Source organism: Podarcis melisellensis, assembly GCF_964234715.1.
Source record: "Podarcis melisellensis genome assembly, chromosome: 9".
Taxonomy (NCBI): domain Eukaryota; kingdom Metazoa; phylum Chordata; class Lepidosauria; order Squamata; family Lacertidae; genus Podarcis; species Podarcis melisellensis.
In genome coordinates, this window is record NC_138541.1 from 36,400,464 (window position 1) to 36,420,993 (window position 20,530).

A 20,530-nucleotide genomic window follows, 5' to 3' on the forward strand; every position below is an offset into this window, starting at 1 on the left:
TCCTGTTATTGCCTCACAATCTGGAGCTATGCCACTGTAGGGCTTAGCATTATATCTGAACCTGGGCTCATGGTTTTTCTCCTCCAAGAGCAAACCTTTATTACAGCTTTTGGTTTGTCTGGAGCTACAGCAGTACTGGGGGATGAGTGCTTCAGCTGCAATCTTCATTCTAGGAACCCACACATTTGCTCATTCACCCATATTTGGTCAAAATGTTGGTCAGTGCATTTATTCTTCACAAACAGCTAAGGGAGCAATAAAAGCACCAAGTGTTCCATTTTCCACAATTAGAGTGGCCCCATTCAATGAATGGGCACTAGACTGTGGCCATAACACTTGTTCAAACTGTATTTTCTTCCACATTTTGTTAGTTTTATAGTTTGGCCATACTGTACATATGACAGAAAAGACTCCTGGTATTTCAGATTCACTGTATACCCCTTTCAGCTACTAAACCATGCACAACCATTTGTAAATGTCAGTTCTTTTAAATAAAACGTCCTTCATGTGTGAATAATTTGGAAATATGTGCAGGAATACAGCTAAATGAATTTGCAATGCAGAGCCTAAACATTCAGTAATATCACCTGAATGGAGTAACATTTACAGTTATCTAAACTAAATTCTACTTCATATATTGCAACAATTCCAATTTTGTTTATCCATGTATTGCATTTCTCATTTATTCATTAACTATGAAGAAACCTATAAACCTCCTTCTGATGGATGTATTCATTTAGTCTTCTCTTTGTAAAAACAAAAACAAAAAAAGGATGGCTATTCACAGAAAAGAGAAAGAATTATTTGATTAGCAACTGGGATCTATTGTGCATATAGCAAAGCTCTGGTTCCCATCAGATAAATAGTTTTTGAATTCCACAACCAACTTTGAAAACAGGTTCCATACTGCTTTCTTCAAATAATTTACATTTCCAGTAAGCAGCCTGAGAAGCAGTTTAAAACTGGTGAAGTCTCTGTTAAATAGTAATACTCCTTGAAGAGTGTAACAAAGCTGGATAGCTCATGTTTCCCAGTATCTGAACTTTACTAAGTTCGTTGAATAAGTATTTGCTGCCCCACACCTGCCACTTACCTCTTCAGCCTCTCTTCTTGAGTGCTTTTCAGCCAACTGAGGCCATGTCTGTTATTGGACTTTGGCCTATTATTTATTAATTCTATTTATAACTCCCACTTCACCAATTGGTTCCAGGGCAGGGTACCTTCAATGTAAAAGTAACAATCAAGCTTAAGAGTAAAGCTTTTTGGTGCAAAAATATATAGAAAAAGGACAATTCCTGGATGCGAAGATTCAAGTTTGGGGCATTAACTATTTCAATACATGTTCAGCTGTGAATTTGCTGTGTGTCATGGGCTAATACTTATATAAATCAACCCCAAGCTGCTTGTTAATATGGGGGAGGCGGTGTTCTTCCACTAGTCTTATCCACTAAATTGTTTTCCTTCTGAGGATATGTGCAGCAAAAAAAACATATTGCTCATAAGCTTCTTCTGGAAGACTCAAGGAAATAAATTGCTCTTGACAAAAATCATGTCCAATTCAGGAAATGTGTGGTTCAGCCACTTGGTAGCAATGACCATAATGTAATTAAACTTGGCATCCTCCCATGGGGATCATAACATAAACCAATAATTTCACAGGAAACTTCATTTTTTTAATAACACGGAAACCAGAAATAGCCTAAAGGGGAAAGTTAGGAAATTAAAATCTATATGATCAGAACAGAGGCTGTTTAAAGATATCCACTCAAGTATGAAAATTTCTGGAATGTGAATAAAATAAAAAGGTGTTACAGCAAGGTGGATGAAATTATTAAGACCAAACACATTGTATCTGGGAAACCATTTTAATTCATAATTAGGCTGTAAACTTACTGTAAAATGTAACAGCAATATCGTACTGTCATTGAACTAGCTTGCAATGTTGAAAGTAAAGTTAAATACTTGAGGATTTTAAAAAAGGGAAAGGGTCAAATAACTAACAACTGGTATAATGACTAGAGCACAATCATTATACATTATACAGTGGTACCTCGGGTTACAGATGCTTCAGGTTACAGACACTTCAGGTTACAGACTCCGCTAACCCAGAAATAGTACCTCGGGTTAAGAACTTTGCTTCAGGATGAGAACAGAAATCGTGCGGCGGCAGCGCAAAGCCCCATTAGCTAAAGTGGTACCTTGGGTTAAGAACAGTTTCAGGTTAAGAACGGACCTCCAGAACGAATTAAGTTCTTAACCCGAGGTACCACTGTACATGCTATAACACAGCAAGCTGAGGTACATATTCACAACCAGTGGGATGTAGTTAGGGTTAAGAGCATAAGAATAGCCTACTGGATCAGGCCAATGGCCCATCTATCCCAGCAACCCATTCTCACGGTGACCAACCAGATGCCAATGGGAAACCAGCAAACAGAACATGAGCAACTGGTATTCAGAAGCATTATTGCCTGTAGCTGTGGTGGTAGAGCAAAACCATCATGTCTAGTGATTGATAGCCCCTTCCTCCATGAATTTGTCTAATCCTTTTTTTAAAAGCAATCCAAGTTGATGGCCATCACTGCCTCCTGGGGCAGCAAGTTCCACAGTTTGACTATGAACTGCATGAAGAAGCATTTTATCTGTCCTGATAACATTAAGGTTGTAAGGTTAAGCTACCAACATGAGTTTGACCAAACTGCAGGAGGCAGTGGAAGACAGGAGTGCCTGGCGTGCTCTGGTCCATGGAGACACGAAGAGTCAGACACGACTAAACGACTAAACAACAACAAAGTAAGAACTAGTGTGGTATGCTTAGCTACAGTGCTAACTTTGACTGTGGGAAACTCAGGTTCTAATCAACCATAGGGCTAAGCCAAATAATAGCAGTATCAATAGTAATAATAGCAGTAGTAGCAGTAATACGGAAAACCTCAAGAAATCTTCACTATGGCTGGATGCAGTCCATCAACACAGATGAACATTTGGTTAATTTTTATGTCTAATTTTCTCTTATTCTGAGTATGTAATAGTTTTGAGCGGTCATACAGTTTGCTTCAGGCATCAGACTTCTAAACAACGCTGTTCTTTTATTATTTCATTTATTGGATTTGCCAAAGTGCCAATGCGACAGACGCCCAGAGAAGTTAACATGAAATGAAACAAATGTTACAACTGACCTTATTTAATTAATGGTGTTATAAAGTTCACTGACCTCTTTAAGAAAAAAACAACAGTGAAAAACACCGGTGCTTGTTTGAAGGAGACCAATCCTCACAAGGCAAGGAATCCATGCTTGAGTTTACTGGAGTGGATTTCTCCCTCATCCCTAGTGAAGACTTCCCAACTGTTATAAGATTTCAGCCATATAACCATTCATTATGCCCATATACATATGACTTGGTGAAGAGCAGGGCAGCATGTAGATAAATCACAAGGGACTGAAGAAAACCTTTGGTTTTTCTGGCCAATGGAATGGTTTACTATAATAAATAAAAACATTAAACAATATATGGGAGACGTTATTGCTTTTGTTTGTTACTGTGTTATGTATTTTTGTGCTTTTATATTGTAGACTGCCCTGTGACCCTCGAATGAATGGCAGTGTGGAAATTTAATAAATAATGTAAATAAATCGTTTGCTTCAATCATTATGGCATACATTCAATTTTCTATAATCTGCATGTGCTGCATGTGGAAAGTATGTTCCACTCATAGATGCAGTACTTCCCACTGTGTGAAACAAATTAAATGAATCTCAAAGGATATTCTTATGCTTGTGTAATCTCTTGCACCAGTGGAAATGTGAGTACTATTATACAACCTGCCAATTAGAGCACTGTGTAAACCTTTTGTCATATATTTGTGGAACTGCACTAATTTTCTTTCCACCCATCGTTCTTTGGAGCCAGTTCAGAACCCCACCCCCCTCCCGCCTTGGTCTATCAGTTTTAAGAACATAAGAAATGTGAAGGAGTATTTCTGCAGTTATAAACAGAGGAAGTTATTATATTGCTTTTTAACGAATGCTTAGGCAGTTTCAGACATGGTCCCCTGGTTACAATTAAGTTAGTTGTTTATATATATATATTACCCACTATTTTAAAAAGTAGCTATTGTTGTTTGTATTTATAGAAACTGTTATTCCCCTTCCTTTCCCCTTTATTAAAATTAAGTTATTTTTCAAGTTTAGTACTTTGTAACATGTTTGCCTTGTGGTCAAGCAAAATTGCTGTTCTTGTTAATCCTGCCCCTTTCCAAGGGGGCTTCCAGTATAGGACATGATTCCTGCCTCCCAAATTTATCCTCACATCAAGCCTAGGTTAAGCTAAGTCGTGCTAACTGGCCTCAAGCATTGTAAGCACTGGGAACAAGCAGGGAGTTGAACCAGGGTCTTCCCAAGCTAAGTCAGGCAGTATAATTACTTGACCACACGAGCCCTCTGTAGTAGCCAAAATATCTGAATGGGAACTGGCCATCTTTGACTTGAAGAATGAATCTGTCCAGTGTCCTTAAGGACCCATCTCTGGCCACCATACCTTTGATGCTTGTCCCAGCTTATTGGTCTTCTGCTCTCACTGCCCACTCCAAACTACTGCCACACCCACCTCCTCTGACCTCCTCTGTGGTCTAACCCTCACCAGGTCTGACAAATGTTCTGTTCAGTTGGGGAGAGCAGATCATACTAAGTCAACATTTATTTAGGGTGATGTGGTGACTGTCTCCAAGTGCCATATCTTCTCCCAGATAGATAGCCTGGATACACACTGGCTCTTGTCACTCTTGTCTCTTGGGTAGTGCATGGGAAGGCAATGCACTTTTTCTCCTTGGCATTATTCAGTGCTTTTTCTGGGGGTGCGCAAGGGGAATGCATACCCGTAAACATTTTGGGAATCTTTGTACTTTGTCCATTTACTGTATTTATTTCCCCCGATTTGAAATATAAAATGGTGGTTTTCTTGAGTCAAAATGTGCTCTAAACATTTTTTTTTAAAGAAAAAAAACTGGCATTATTAGTAAAGAGAATTTGCTGTCTATGGATCTTCTTTGTAGCTGAAATTGAAGAAGGCTTCCTAGTCATCACATTCAGAAGTATCCAGGCAAATGTTGGTGCTGATATAAACTGGGGTTGCATTCTGCCTCCAATTAAAAAAAAAACCTGAACCACAAGGAAATTCCTCATTCACATGTATATTTTAATCCTACTAATGAAACTTTTGAGAGCCTTTCCAGACATTCATTTGCTTCTGGGCATACATCATGGATTCCCACAGATTATATTAGTTTTGTTCACATTGAATTGCTGTTTTCCAGCATTCACCTCACACTGGCATTAAACTCTGAATGAAATCACATGGACATCCCCTGGGGAACTGGGCATCATCCTAAAATGTTACTTGAAATGACCAAGATTTTCTGGAAACAGATGTTTATGAATGGACATCATAAATGTTGCATACTGATTTTTCAGTACAGATTCAACAGTTCTGCAAAAATCAGGCTCTTTGACTTTTCTCAGAAAACAATCATGACTTCTTCTCTATCAGATTCTAAAAAATAATTTTAAAAATTGTACGCCACAGCATACCTCCGATAAGCTTGGTTACATCAGTATTTTGTAGTTAGGCCCATAATTGTGATCAAGCATTGTGTATGGGAATTTTTTTGTTTAGAGATGATGAATTTCCTAGGAAATGAGCTTTATTCATATTATCTGGACTCTGTTTTCTTTATGTAGCTATGGATTACTTTAACACAGGATGGAGTCCTTAATTTGTAACACATGATTAAGTTTTTATAAATTGCTACATTGTATCTGTATCATTCCTGGTCTGGTGTGTGTACGTATGTTTTAACAAAGATGGCTTAACATAAGACAGATTTTTGTTAATGGAATCCATTCCACCCAGAAGGTGTTCTTTACAACAAACAGGAAACACTGCTATATATAACACAAGGTCTGAGCAATGGAAAGATACATTGATGATGTCACTTATTGTAAATATTATTTGTACCTGCTAGTTTATTTCAGGGGAAATTAGGAGAGTGACATCATAATGATGGCTGACTTTTATTAATGCTCGCTCTCCCTTGCTCTCATTCATTCCTAGATTGTAAATTGTTATAAAGGGAAGAAGCAGCCTTCAAAATTCTGTCCCTCTTATCTTTGTTTTGAGGATTGTTTATACAAAACATACAGTTGATATCACTAGCTCTGTTATTCTTGCCATTAGCTTTCATGTAACTGAATTTTGATATACAGTTAAATGATTTGTCATGGAAAGCAGGATGTGATCTAAGCCAAGGGACAAACAAGATGTGCTGTTGGAGATGAATGAAGTCTCTTGACATTTAGGGGGTGAGGATTGGTGGGTTGTTGTTTTCTTGCTGACTTACAACTTGGGAGGCAGCAAGTTGGAGTTCTGACAGCTTGCCCAAGCCCCTGCCCACCCCCCCATGGATCCAGCCTATGTGGTTCTGCCCTAGTTGTACTTCCCAGTCCTTTCTTCATAGCTGCATGTGTAAGAAGTAGATATACAGAAGGGCAAACCATGGATATTGCTTTTGCTGGACTGGTGCAACTAATTTCAGTTATTATTCTATTTTTCCCCACTCTCAACTTTACATTTAGGGTAGGCTGTAAATGAAGTAAAGATATCAATTCTCAGTTTTTAAAATTAGCATATAAGCAGACTGGCATTTCCTCAGCATTAACTAAAATTTGATCATTATGAACCATTTGCCTGTCCATTAAAAGATATGCGTTTAATAGAGTTCTAGATTATATAATTTACTATTGGCCCAGTATTCTGTATTTTGTAAAGGGGGTCATAGGAATTGAACTTTATATGTTATTCTAGTAACTTATACCTTTTAAATTGTTGATATGAACATTGTATAAATATAAATTTTATAAATCTCTTTAAAATGTGTCTTTAAAAAAAAAAGTATGACCTTTAAGTCACAACAATCTGTTACATAACTCGGCAAGGGAAGTCACATGGTCGTAACCTCATATTTCCTTAAATTTATGATTGTTTCTTGGTGGTCCAAAACACATTTTAAAAAGTTCCCTTTCATAGTAGTAATCTTACTAAATTGTTTAATGTTTAATGTTTGCTCTAATAAAGGTCAGCACAAGTTCTTATTTAGATTTACAATGGGAAATATAAAATCTCAGATACCAATGAAACCTCAAGCAATGAAGTCAGGGATTTCCAGTGTTATGTTTCATTCTAATGATGCGAAGATAATGCCTTTAGCTGCATGACCACTATATTAGCTACAGACCATAAAATAATCTTTATGGAAACAAGGAGTCAGAAACCACGTATTTCTTACTCCAGCCAAGCATTCTCATCATTAGTAACATTTGGTTGGTAAAATCCCCCAACCATTTCAGTATCTCCTTCCTTCCTTCCTGCCTGCCTGCCTGCTTGCCTGCATCAAAATATGAGGGTGTGTAACCAAAAAGAGAGCAATCATTGTGGCATGTTTTCCTGCTCTTGGATCATGGAAATATAAAGAACAGCCTGACGCTAGGACCGGTGGTACCCAGAAAAAACACTTTGGGTTGTACAAAACATGATATGACACTTCTGCTGCAGGAAACTTTACAGGTGTTGCGGGCAGATGTAGTGTGGAGTAGATGAAGGCAGATGAAGGTATTTGGTTGTGCTGCTGCAGATGCACCAGGGTGTTTCTTCTCTCTGTGGTTGTTTCTCTTCTGCTCACTACTGTGGATATACAACCTGTCTGTCTGTCTCCAGGCTGTCTCCTGTCTGTCTGTCTCATCTGCAAGGGTGATGACCCCACACGGCAGGGTTGAGGTTGCCACAAATAGGTTTATTGAAAATATGGGCCGAGTGGTACAAATGACCATATGATGGCTTTACAATGGCCATGATGCAAAGTTCTGCATGCTATTTCCAAACATGCGTCAGAGATTTTTCAGTTCTCTCCCCCCCATTTCTAACAGCAGCTCCCTTTGCCCCAAAAACGCTCTCCCCAAATTAGGACAATGAACCCTCTGGAGTAGCATCCCACAAGGCATTATCCACAAAAGTACATTGTGCATCCATCCAGGTTGCTCTTATCCCAGACTTGCAACTCAACCTGCATTTTTCATGCTGCAGCAATGTGTGCCAAAAAACATGGCAGCTTCAACTTTTTATGGGCCATAGTGACTTCCAGCTTCATTCATGCATTCATTTTATATAAGAGTGTTTATATACTGCCATCTCATAAGATATCAGGGCAGTGTACATCAATTTAAAAGCATTAAATAAAAATTAAAAGCAGTACAAAACAATTCTTAAAATGACTAGCTACTCAAGAAAATTTCAAACAGCTACATAAGCCTATCTTCAAGGTTCACTTGAATGCCAAAAGTGATGTTGCCTGCTGAATCTCTGCTGGAAGTGTGTCTCACAACATGGGACTGGCGACACTAAGTGGTTGATTTTTGGTTAAGTTCATTTGGCATCTTTAACATGGGGGATAACTATCAGTGCTCCTCCGGATGATCTCACTTGGTTATGTAAACAGTGGCTCCCTGGGTGAATCTCAGCACACTGAGCTTCTTCCACTTGATCACAACCACTTGAAAAGCAACTTTGCTACAGAGTGTCAACAACCAATTCCTCTTGAATTTGTTGTGAAGAAGCATGCTTGATGTTGGCCCAAAAGGTCACATCCATAGAACAGATGCTTATCCGTTGCATAGCAAATATAGGTTGAATTTTGAGTTGGGAACATGATGAAGCAATTGCAGCTTAAATATTCTCAACATAGCTATTTGAATTATGCATTGGCTGTTGAGAACACGCAGACTGCATTCATAACAGGTGGCTATTTTCACTATAGAAAAGTTTAAGATATAAACATTCACCTGGGAATTGGCAGTATTTTTTTCCTATTTTTTCAAACAGTAGTGTTATGAAAAGCTAAAGTCAAAAGGTTCTTAAACGGTCAGTAGTGGCTAGCTTATTAAATAGCCATCATTATCCCATGTTGCTATAACATAATTAAACCAATGTTGCTAAAACTGGGCATCAATGCACTTTAATGCAAATTAGAACTTCAGACTATAGCAGCTCTTCATGACGCCATTCGGGGAAATTGGCAGGGCTGGAGATCACAAGGAATGAATGAAATGCATGTATTGTATAAACATAATGTGCAAATATGAGTTCAAATGGAATACACGGCAGTGACCTCAGATATTAGGTTCAGGATAATCACAGTTCAGATAACTGGTGTTCCATTATACTTTGTGTAAGGATACTGAAATCAACATATCATGGCAACTTGGGAGCAGCTGCGGATTGTTTTTGTTTATGAACTTAGAAAGAGGATGGATGGTTTACCAAACCTTTCATCCTAGATGCTGCTAATTGAATGAGCACTTATGAGGCCATTGAAAGTGCAATGTAATTAACTGTTGCTGGGATCCAAAGAACCATACTGGGAATGCAGTGGGGACTTTCTGAAAGCAGCTCTCCACGTTATTAAAAAAACAAACAAACCAGCAACCAAAACCCAGTGGAAGTCCAACAATGGTCTCTGATGGTGGCCTCTAATTTAACATAAAGAGGGGGAAATCATGGGGGAAACAAGGGGTTCCATGGCCCACTGGTACTTGCAAGGAGGTCCTGCATGTTCCTAATGGGTTTTCTTGATCTTGACCCATGTCTTTGATTTCAATGGGAGTTGAAGGAGCTTAACTTTGCATTAACTTTGCATTTAAGTCCATTTTTGCACCCAGTTGCATATAACAGATTGGAGTTGGTTATGCCTAAAGTAGACCCATTGATATCAGTGGGATTTAAGTTATGTCTTTATAAGCTTTAGCCCCATTGATTTCAGTGGGGATATTCTATGCATAGCCAAGTCTGGATCCAACCCAAAGTTGCAGAAACTCTGAAATGTACTGATATTGCTAAGTCAGCAATAATAACAGAATTTCACCTCAGAGGTCACAATCTGACACAGGATAAGACATGTTTCAGCCCATTGATTTAAATGGGTCTAGGTGAGGCAAGAGTCTAGCTCCAATTCAAGAGTAAAGAACTGATGTAATTGTGCCATTAATGAAAATTATGTTTTCATGCTGTAGCTTTTCTTCTTGAAATCATTATAGAATTTCACAACCTGCAATCTATAAGTTAACCTGTATTTATTTTAAAGAGCATAAAAACGAATTTCAAGTTATGCAGATTGTACAATTTTGTTTGCCAAAATGAAAGCTTGCATTCTGGCCCATTGTACAAACAAGAAAAAGCACCCTGAAACAGAATAGTGTAAAAATATTCATATACAAAGTCTTCATGTCCTATTATAAATGATAATATAAATGATATACAAGCACTGTCTCCACATACAGAAGTATATTGTATCATATTTTATCATGGATGATTTGTCATATTAAGGAATTGCATTTCAAAATTATTCTTTAAGTACAAGTAGCAAAGAAGAAGAAGGAAATGAACGACAATATATCAAGATCACTAAAGGAAAGAATAAGCTCATCGATAACAATCATTATGGTGCACGCCTATACATGCCTACTCAGAGGTAAACCCCACTGACTTCAATGGAACTTACTCCTTGGTAAGAGAGTATAGGATTGCAGCCTTAAGTATATCATGCTGCAGGAATAACTAGAGTGAGACGGCCTAAGAAGCACCTCATAAACAATAGCATATTTAACTTATGTGTGAAATATTCATTATCTTTTCAAAATCTTTTCTGATCATACCCCATTCTGTGTATTTTTGAATCTCTGTTTGTATCAATACTTATTAATTAGATATTTTCTGTAGAAAAATACATTTATGCTAGTATGCTTGGAGGGTGCTCTTTTGCATTCTGCACTTCAGAGCTCTGAAAGATCCCCCTCCCTTTCCCTCCCTCCCTTTTTGGGGTTGGGTTTTTGTGTGTGTGTGTGTGTGTGTGTGTTTTGCTGCATTTTGTTGCTGGCTTTTGTATTGTCACAGTACATGAAACTGATGCTAAACATATAACAGTACTAATCTGTGTGGCATACATAAATAATGAAAGAAAGATGTTTGGGCATTTTCTATTTTTGTTTTTTGAAATAATAAAATCCTTTGCGCTATGGACCCCCGTACAGAATGATGCTTTCATGCAGTGAGAATGGAGGCTGCTTATTACCTACAGTATGCTAGCAATGATGAACAGACCACCATCGTTGTGACAAGTGATGTAGTTGCCTCCAGGGTAAAACAAAGGTTTACATATTACACAAGCAATTTAACTGTTTTCTAAACATATTGCCAAGACAGTGGGAGTTGGCACTGTGTTTCAGGGCTAGGATACTTGGATTTGAAGTGACGGCTGATTATAGACCTTTTTCCTAATTTGCCTTCTGCTTATAACAAGCAACCTAGTAATCCAGGAAAGAATTCTCTGCAGCACTTAAACTTGTCTTCATGGCTTCCCAAAGATCTCTCCATAGAAAAGGAGTGAGGAGGCTTGTATACCAATAGCTACACAAAACAATTGTTCTCTTCCGACTCTCAAGGAGCAACAACCGCTGCCGCCGCCCCCCCCCCCAATTCCCCAAACCGGATGAAATGTTTTATAATCCTTTTTTGTGCCATAGTTAGAAAAGGAAGAAAGAAAAGAAGAAAGGAGGCAGGCAAAGATTACTCACAAGAAAGAAAGAAACTTTTTTTAAGGGGGGGGGTCCCTCTTCAACACAATAAAGAACATAATTAACTTCACAATTCTTTGTTTTGCTTTTTTCCCCATTTGACTGCAGGGTGGAGATGAAAGAGGACTCTTAAGCCTTGCATTCCATCCCAATTACAAAAAAAATGGAAAGCTGTATGTGTCCTATACCACCAACCAAGAACGATGGGCCATTGGGCCACATGACCATATTCTTAGGGTTGTAGAATACACCGTGTCCAGGTAGGAATTTTGTAAACAGCTTCAGCAGCAAGTCCCCATATACAGTGTACTTCAGCTTAGTTGTGTCATATGCTGGGAATCTGTCAGTCCCCAAGCCCAGTTTTTCTGCTTTTGCATGCCTTGCTTTTAAACAGGTTGCCCCTCATTTACGTAGGATCCATGCAGATACTGTCAGTAAACATCGGTGACAGATTTCAATCAAACGCTGCTCAGGCAAGCAGCAAAGTGCAGTGCCTTGCTCTCTTCAATAAATCCTCTTTGTTCTATAATGATTAATGCTGTATTATGTTCTATCATGTTATTGTTATTAATTGTTTGTAAGCCACCATGGGATATTTACCTGAATGAAAAGCGGCATAGAAATATAATCAGCCGAACCAATCTTTATTCAAATGTATATCCCAAATAATTTCAAAAAAAAACCAAAACAGTTAGTAATGCACATTTTTTGTCTTTGATACAAAATTCTAGTCTTTTGGAAAGATCTGACACATCACTATTTTTGGAATTAAGAAGGTTGACTATTGACTGAGGAATCTGCAACAAAGTCTGACTCCATGCAGGACAATGCTATGCTAACCTACTACTCTTCTGATCTAGCTTATTAGTGGCATTTGAGCAACAAAATTCATCTTGATGGTGGTTTCTCAAGTCTTAATATGGCTTAAGCTGACCATACCCACTTCCTTTTTTCCTGGACATGAAGGAATGAGGAATGTTAGCCTCAAACTGAGTTGGCAGCCATACTACATGTGACTGACTAGTTACTGGTATGCCTCAGAATGCTCTTTAATGAGATCCCTTTGGAGAATGGTTCAGCTGTACCTCTCTCTAACGATCCCTTAAAATCCACTATCAATCTATGTCCTCACCACCTACAACTGTGCTGAATAACATTTGTTTATTTATTTCCGTATGTCCCACCCTTTTTCCAAGGACCTTGGGGTGGCATACACATTTTCCCCAAATTTATCCTCATAGCAACCCTATTAAGAGAATAGTGTCTGGTCCATGGTCATCTTATGACTGAGTCACCCCAGCCCTAGTCCAAGACTAACTCAGGGAGGAGGAACCCGTGGCTGTTCATATGTTGTTGGACTCCAACTCACATCAGGCACAGGCAGCGTTACTAGCGTTCAGCAATAACATCCAATATCTGGGGTGCCACAGGTTCCCTAACCCTTCTCTATTATACCACACTGGTTGCCTCTTAATATCAGCAACAAAAACCTGAGATACATTCAGGATGCAAAACCTTTGCCACATGGCAAGCAAAGGAACAAAACTACCAAAAAAAAAAACCCACACACAGTTTGATGGCCAGTCACAGTCCACTAAGGAATCATTGGCCCCCAGGCCAATTGAGTGGAAGCTATCATGCCTCACCCATGTTTAAAAGGACCTAGGACAGAGCTTTATTTCAAAAACCGTATGTCCCTGCCATTCTGAACTAATGCAAGGATGGTTCTGGGGCAGAGAAGAAACATTTTAAACATAAATTTAATGGAAGTATATTATTGAGATTAATTCCACAATCCATTTTTTGGGCTACAGGAAAAATCCACATCAGGTTGATACGAGAACAGCAAGAGGTTTTCTAGAAGTTGCAGAGCTACACAGAAAACACCTTGGAGGACAGCTGCTGTTTGGCCCTGATGGGTTTTTATACACATTCCTTGGTGATGGGATGATCACTATAGATGATATGGAGGAAATGGATGGTTTGAGGTATAATAATTACCAGTGGATAAAATCTTTCTTATTTATCGTTTCTTTTTCAGCACCACACCCTCTAAAATAATTCTACCATTTAGATGTCCAATACAGATCAGTAATATAATCTTCATCATTGAAAACATGTGCCAATCCCCCCACTCACTATATTTACAGTATACAATTCATCTGCTGATCACTTCAGTGAATGAATTGGAATAGCAAGAAGCAGACCACCATAGAAGCATTAATGCTTAATGGAGGAAAATATATTTTATCCATACTGCTCTGTTTATACTGCTCCCCACTCAATATAGCTAAACACAAGTACCAGTCCTCCAAAATGGAGGAACTCATTTGAGCAAATGTGTCCAGTGGAAATCATAGGTGCATGCAGCATGTCATTTCTGTCTCCTAAAGAGGCCAAACTTAACAAGTGGAGGCAATTTGGAGCTACGTTATCTCACAGAGTTAGTATGCTGCACTAAACCCACAGAGATTACCCTTTCATTGGGTAATTTCCTGTTTATTTCACTACTATTTAAATGAATGCTGCCCAGTAAAAATCCTTTTAAAAATCAATTGTGTTATCCTCCAATTTCTCAGTGATTTTACAGGTTCTGTGTTACGCCTGGATGTAGACACTGATTTCTGCCATGTGCCTTATTCCATACCACGGAGCAACCCACACTTTAACAGCACCAATCAGCCTCCTGAAATTTTTGCCCATGGACTCCACAATCCAGGCAGGTAAGTAGGTTATATTTCTTTTTCAACATGACCATAAACTAACAAGGAGATAAACACACTTTTAAAAATTGAATATTCAGAGACAATCCTTCATCTATGCCCATAGGGGAAAGGGAGGAAAAAGACAAGAAAATAATTTAACCGAAAGGGTGTGTGTGTGTTTACTTCATGGGGATGTATATTTGGAACAAGGTCTTACAACTGGGAAAGAAGATCCATGTGTTCGTTCAGAAATACTGTATTAGTATGTACATTACATTCCAGTCTACTAAACAAATACCCTGTGGTGAACTGGTGTTGCCATAGGGAGATTAGAGTTTAAATCACTTTGCCAGCCATACATCTAAGCACAACAAGAACATGCTCTATGGAGAGCTGGCTTCAGACACTAGGCCTGTTAGAAGACCAACTCTTCACTAGAAAGATGTCGACAAACGAGACATAAAGGCTGGCAACATCAACCCTGCTGTGTGGAAATCCCTTGCAAACAACTGCAGTGCCTGGAGACAACCAGTGAGGTTGTGTATTCACAGCAGTGACCAGAGCAGGAATGACCACTGGGAAGAGCACAGAAAGAAGAAACACCATGGTGTGTCTGCAGCAGCACAACTGGATGCCTTCATCTGCCCCAGCTGCAACAAAACATTCTCTTCCTTAGGTGCTGTAACTCTCCAATGGTTTGACTTCACCCCCAAAGGCACACTCTTCCATTGTTTCCCAAGACAGGCAGATGCCGAGCATGAAGTTGTATGAATTTCTTTTGGTTTTTGCACAAATCAGAAACAAGCACTCTGGTCCAGGAATTTTCAAAATGGGTTTTTGTTTCTGTCAAAGGGCTTGTTTTTCTAATTTAGTATAAAATATTCGGGTAGTCCTTAAAGAACACAAGAAGAGCCTGCTGGATCCAACCAATGGCTTAACTAGTCCATCATCCTGCTCTCACAATGGCCAACCAAGATGCCTGTGGGAAACTTGCAAGCAGGATCTGTGTACAAGAGCACTCTCTCTTCCTACAGTTCCGAGCAACTGGTATTCAGAATTTTTACTGCCTCCAACCTTGAAGGCATAGCATGGCCATCATGACTAGTTGTCATCAGTAGCCCTCTCTATGGATCTGTCTAATTCTCTTATAAAGCCATCTGGGTTAGTGGCCATCACTGCCTAAATGTAACTTATGAATTGCAAATGCTTGATACTCAGACTTTAGTGAAACTTAGTGGTTAGCTACATATTACAGTATACATGTAACAGAGGTCTGATTTAAAAGAGAAACCTATTCAGAAGGGGTGAATCCGACAGCGAGAGAAGCTGCAGAAGGAGAGCCTATGTTTCCTGTTCCAGTTTCTCCACTGCAAATCCCTTCTCCACTCAACACTAACACATACCCCAGGTTACAAATGCATGTTTACCCCTTAGTTTCACCACAATCCCAGGATAAAGTATTATAGATTTCCACTCAGTAACTCAAACCAGCTGAATAATTTATATAAAATTATAAATAAGTAGTACATCGTAATGCTGCAGCAATTTCCCCGCCTGCGTGAGCAATTAACTCATTCATGTTCCACAATAGCGGCTACTGCATGCATCATCAATAGTAAATCCAACAACATGACAACAGCCCAGCCACAAAGTAAAAGGCTTCTGCAACTACACCCACACATCGCTCCATCTTTCCAGCAAGAGACATTATGACAGTTCAAAGACACATTCCAGCCAGGCAAAAGCATTTATGGAGTGCTAGAGGCAAAGCCAGAACGAGTTGTGGTCTGGGGTGGGGTGGCTAAAGGATTGTCTGGAGGACCATACAGAGAGGCCCAGAGGGTCAGAGGGCCGTATTCAGCTCCCAGGCTAAGGTTTCCAACTTGTATAGTAAACAAACCTTATAAGAATGGTCATTTACATTCACTTGAGGATCAGCATTTCAGTATGGAATGCATTGTTTTGTATTCTGGTATAGAAGCAAAGTGGTAAATGACAGAAGGTTTGCTGTTTCATCTCTCTTTTAACATGCTGTTGAACAGGTGTGCCGTGGATCATCACCCAACTGATGTAAATATTAATTTAACAATACTTTGTTCAGACTCCAATGGGAAGAACAGGTCCTCAGCAAGAATCCTTCAGATAATAAAGGGGAAAGATTATGGTAAGTCCTATAATACGTACAGTATATTTAGATAGCCTTCCAAGAATGTGTAGGATAGTGAGTACAGCCCTACAAGCATATCTAATATGTTATATGTGAAAGGGAGCAAAAGGAAGATTAAAAAAATATTTTTACCATTACACTCCTTTCAAATTAAAGTATTTCTAGTCTCATAGTTACAGATACATGATTTTAAAATGTTGCAGCATTATCTACAGCCCAGAACAGAGTTATGAGCACTTAGGACCTGTTGAAATCAGTGGAACTTGAGAGCATGACTAGCCCTCTTCTAGATTTCAGCTTTAGCTATTGCACATATTTGTGGGTACATTTTATAAATGCCATACTAAAGAGTGATGTGGTTTGAAAAGGGATTTATTAAGCCACAGTTCCAGTGGAATTTTGGGTGATTCTAATGAAGATGAAACAAAGCAATTTTGTGATGCAAAATTATGACCACCCAGGGAAGAATGCAATTAGAGTAAAGTACTGTGGTCCCTTGCTTAAAAGAATAATTTATCAGATTGCATAATATTGTCTTACTTACCCTAAAAGCTTAACATGCAAATTCATTTTCCAAAAAGTAAGTGCAGTAGTCTCCAGCTTGCTAGAGTCTAGCAAACAAAAATCATGTCTGTGCCAATTATTTAAAATTATATATTTTGGGAAAACAAGGAAGAATCTTGTGGCATCTTAATGAGTAATGAAAATGTAAGATTTTGTAGACTAGAATCCACTTCATCTGAGGCGTGAAGTGGAAAGAGAAAACAGTCATGCAAGATGCAGTCAAATGGTAATGAAATGCAAAAAGTAGACTGTGAAAATTCAATTAAAGCATGCATAGGGTTGTACTGCATAAGATCTAATGCTAGACAAATGTTGCTGACTAAAGAAACTGTAATGTTATTTTAGCCTAAATTCTACCTTGCATTTTCTGGTTTGCAGCACTGGGGTTGTTGAAATACTCCTCTTTACTCTCCTCTTTGAATTAAAACATATCTTTAACAAACGAAATTGCATTTAATCTAACACTGTGGTAGTTCCTTTTTAGAAAGCGAGCCTTCACTTTTGGAATTCAAGCCATTCAGTAGTGGGCCATTGGTTGGTGGATTTGTATACAGAGGCTGCCAGTCTGAAAGACTTTATGGAAGTTATATTTTTGCAGACCGCAATGGGTAAGTTTCTTTAAAACTCACACAAAAGCAGTACAGATGTTGCCCCCCTCGTAGTAAGCTCCTGCATCTTCTTCCTCCCAAACATGGCAACTACTAAGCGCCCTTTTCACCCATTTATGAAGTCACCATTTCCTCTGATGCTGTAGACTGTTTTGTGCCCCTGCTTTCATCTTCACCTACATTCCCATTCCTCCTCCATCCCGCCTTTTCTGCAACCACCCCTTTTTCTCCCTGCCCCCTTACTTTATCTCAACTGTCCCTTGCGCATAGATCACCCCCATTTCCATGCCTTCTCCTCTCTCCTAGTCTGCAGTCCCCTTTGTGCATACATCCCATGCTGATATATGCTACTGTATGTTTAAGATGAACAGCTTCTTAAGAGCGAGCCTGTCAGTTAGTTTGTTCAGTTAGGGAAGGTTATGTTCAGTTAATGGATGTTGCACATGTATGGGTGTTTGCTTGTTAGAAAATATCTGGTTGAAATTACTACATTGAATCTGGGACTTCGTGTTGAAGAAAACACATGGTACCAGGAGTGAAATACATTGTGTGTAGGTTCTGTGGGATATTTGAGGGCTCCACATCTTTCGGCAAGTGGTAGATCCGTTGTTGTTCCCAAGAGAGGGCGGAATCAAAAGCCCCACCAATCAGGGGCGGAGGAAGGGGGTACGGTGGGGGCGGTCCGCCCCGGGTGTCACCACTGATGGGAGTGACAAAATGGCAGGCGGCACTCACTGTTAGGTGTGCAGCGCACCCGAGCCATGCGTCTCTCCTGGTCCACCCGCCTCCTCCTCCCCGGCTATAGGGTGGCTGAGTTGGAGGAGGCAGGCAGACTCCTTGGAGGCCCCGCAGAGTGTCCTGCCCTGGCTGGCTCCATCCCCACACGCAGCTGGCCCAGCCCCTGGGCGCAGATCACACGCACCGCCTCAGGCACCTGATCAGCTTGCTCCACCGCTGCCACCAATCATATGGAAAGGCTTTTAGAGCACCTCAAGTAGCTTTCAGTGACCAAAGCATAATAGGTCTGGATTCATCAAAACATTGTGCTATGTCAATCCGTTTCATATTTCATGAGAATTTATCAGTGTTCAGAGGCACAAAGTATAATCTGGATTGTAGGCTTTATGGCTCAGATTTTAAAGGACTCCATCTTACACATGTTCATTATAGTTCTAGATTTTATTGGTGCAAAGCACACTGTGTAACATTTTGTCCCTTTTTTTTATTTGCGTTTACAGAAATTTTTTAACACTGCAACAGAGCCCCGTGACCAAACAGTGGCAAGAGAAACCACTGTGTCTGGGCAACAGTGGTTCATGTAGAGGTTTCTTTTCAGGACATATCTTGGGATTTGGTGAAGATGAAGTAGGTAAGACAAAAACAGCTTTTTTAGGATATTATTATATTTAAAGGAAAAATTGGCTATCTATGTGTGCATTTATAAAAGTTCTATATTGCAATTCAATACATTATTATCAGGGTGGTTCACAAGAAAAAAGAAAAAAGATAATATTTTAAAATGTAATAAAATGAAAGCAAACAATAAAGCACTAGGATTTAAAAGTAGCAATAAGATACTCAAATATTAAAAGCTCATCAGATATTAAAAGCCTGGGGAAATTTAAAAAATCTTCCCCTGGGACCCAAAATAACTTAGTGTAGGCACCAGGAGAGCCTTCCTAGAGAGAGAATACTCTAAACGGGCCAATACCAAAAAAGCCCTGTCACTTCTTGCCTCAATTAGAGTTTTTTTTAATGTATTTAGACGTTTATAAATGTGTTTAAAGAGATAAAAACTTCAGGTAGTGTGGGTGCTCAAGAAGGGGCTCCAAAGATGGAAGCAGGCTTTCCTTCTGATATCCACATCCTAATCTGTACAGAGCCTTAAAAGTAAGCAGTGGCACTTGGAATAGTACTAGAACAAAAGCCAATGGAGCTACATAAGCACTGGCAAGATATATTCTCAATAACAGCTCCAGTTAGTAACCTATGGGTTGTGTTTTCTACTAAAAGGTAAAGGTAAAGGTACCCCTGCCCGTACGGGCCAGTCTTGACAGACTCTGGGGTTGTGCGCCCATCTCACTCAAGAGGCCAGGGGCCAGCGCTGTCCGAAGACACTTCCGGGTCACGTGGCCAGCGTGACATCGCTGCTCTGGCGAGCCAGAGCCGCACACGGAAACGCCGTTTACCTTCCCACTAGAAAGCGGTCCCTATTTATCTACTTGCACCCGAGGGTGCTTTCGAACTGCTAGGTTGGCAGGCGCTGGGACCGAAAGACGGGAGCGCACCCCGCCGCGGGGATTCGAACCGCCGACCTTTCGATCGGCAAGCCCTAGGCGCTGAGGCTTTTACCCACAGCGCCACCCGCGTCCCTCTATGTTTTCTACTACTTACCATTTTTTCTACTACTTACCATTTTTTTAGCAGTCTTCAGATATAGTCTCACCTACAAGGCATTGCAGTAGTCTAAACAGGAGGTTTCCAGAACATGGACAAGCTATCTCCGTAATGTGCAGTGTACTGGGTATATCAATTGCATCATATCTGCAGAATGATTGATTCTTCATTTTTCCAAACTAACAAAACTCTATGAAATGTTTTCCCAAATTGCCCTGCTCGTGCTACAAGAGCAATTGAAACCACATTGATGCTTTCAGCCTCCCACTGACTACTGGTGTGAAACTCCCTCTTCCACCTGCAAATATGTGGACAGGCGGAAGTGCTCCCAGTAGGGACCCTGGCAGCAGAAGCCAGCAGAAAGACCCCAGTTTTCTTACGGTGAGGCTGAATCAGATCTAGACTGGCACAG

General features: G+C 39.7%; 2 protein-coding genes across 4 annotated transcripts in view; one reads left to right on the forward strand and one right to left on the reverse strand.

The window, feature by feature from the left end:
• HHIP (hedgehog interacting protein) overlaps positions 1-20,530 on the forward strand; it is a 68,156-nt gene that overhangs the window by 34,886 nt on the left and 12,740 nt on the right. For all 3 annotated transcript variants that reach the window (XM_081925996.1, XM_081925994.1, XM_081925995.1), the window contains exons 5-10: positions 11,786-11,937; positions 13,492-13,665; positions 14,257-14,400; positions 16,425-16,546; positions 17,598-17,721; positions 18,960-19,090. In XM_081925996.1, coding sequence (XP_081782122.1) covers positions 11,786-11,937; positions 13,492-13,665; positions 14,257-14,400; positions 16,425-16,546; positions 17,598-17,721; positions 18,960-19,090 — 847 coding nt within the window. The remainder of the gene's footprint in view (positions 1-11,785; positions 11,938-13,491; positions 13,666-14,256; positions 14,401-16,424; positions 16,547-17,597; positions 17,722-18,959; positions 19,091-20,530) is intronic.
• ANAPC10 (anaphase promoting complex subunit 10) overlaps positions 1-20,530 on the reverse strand; it is a 111,943-nt gene that overhangs the window by 23,467 nt on the left and 67,946 nt on the right. The window lies entirely within an intron of this gene.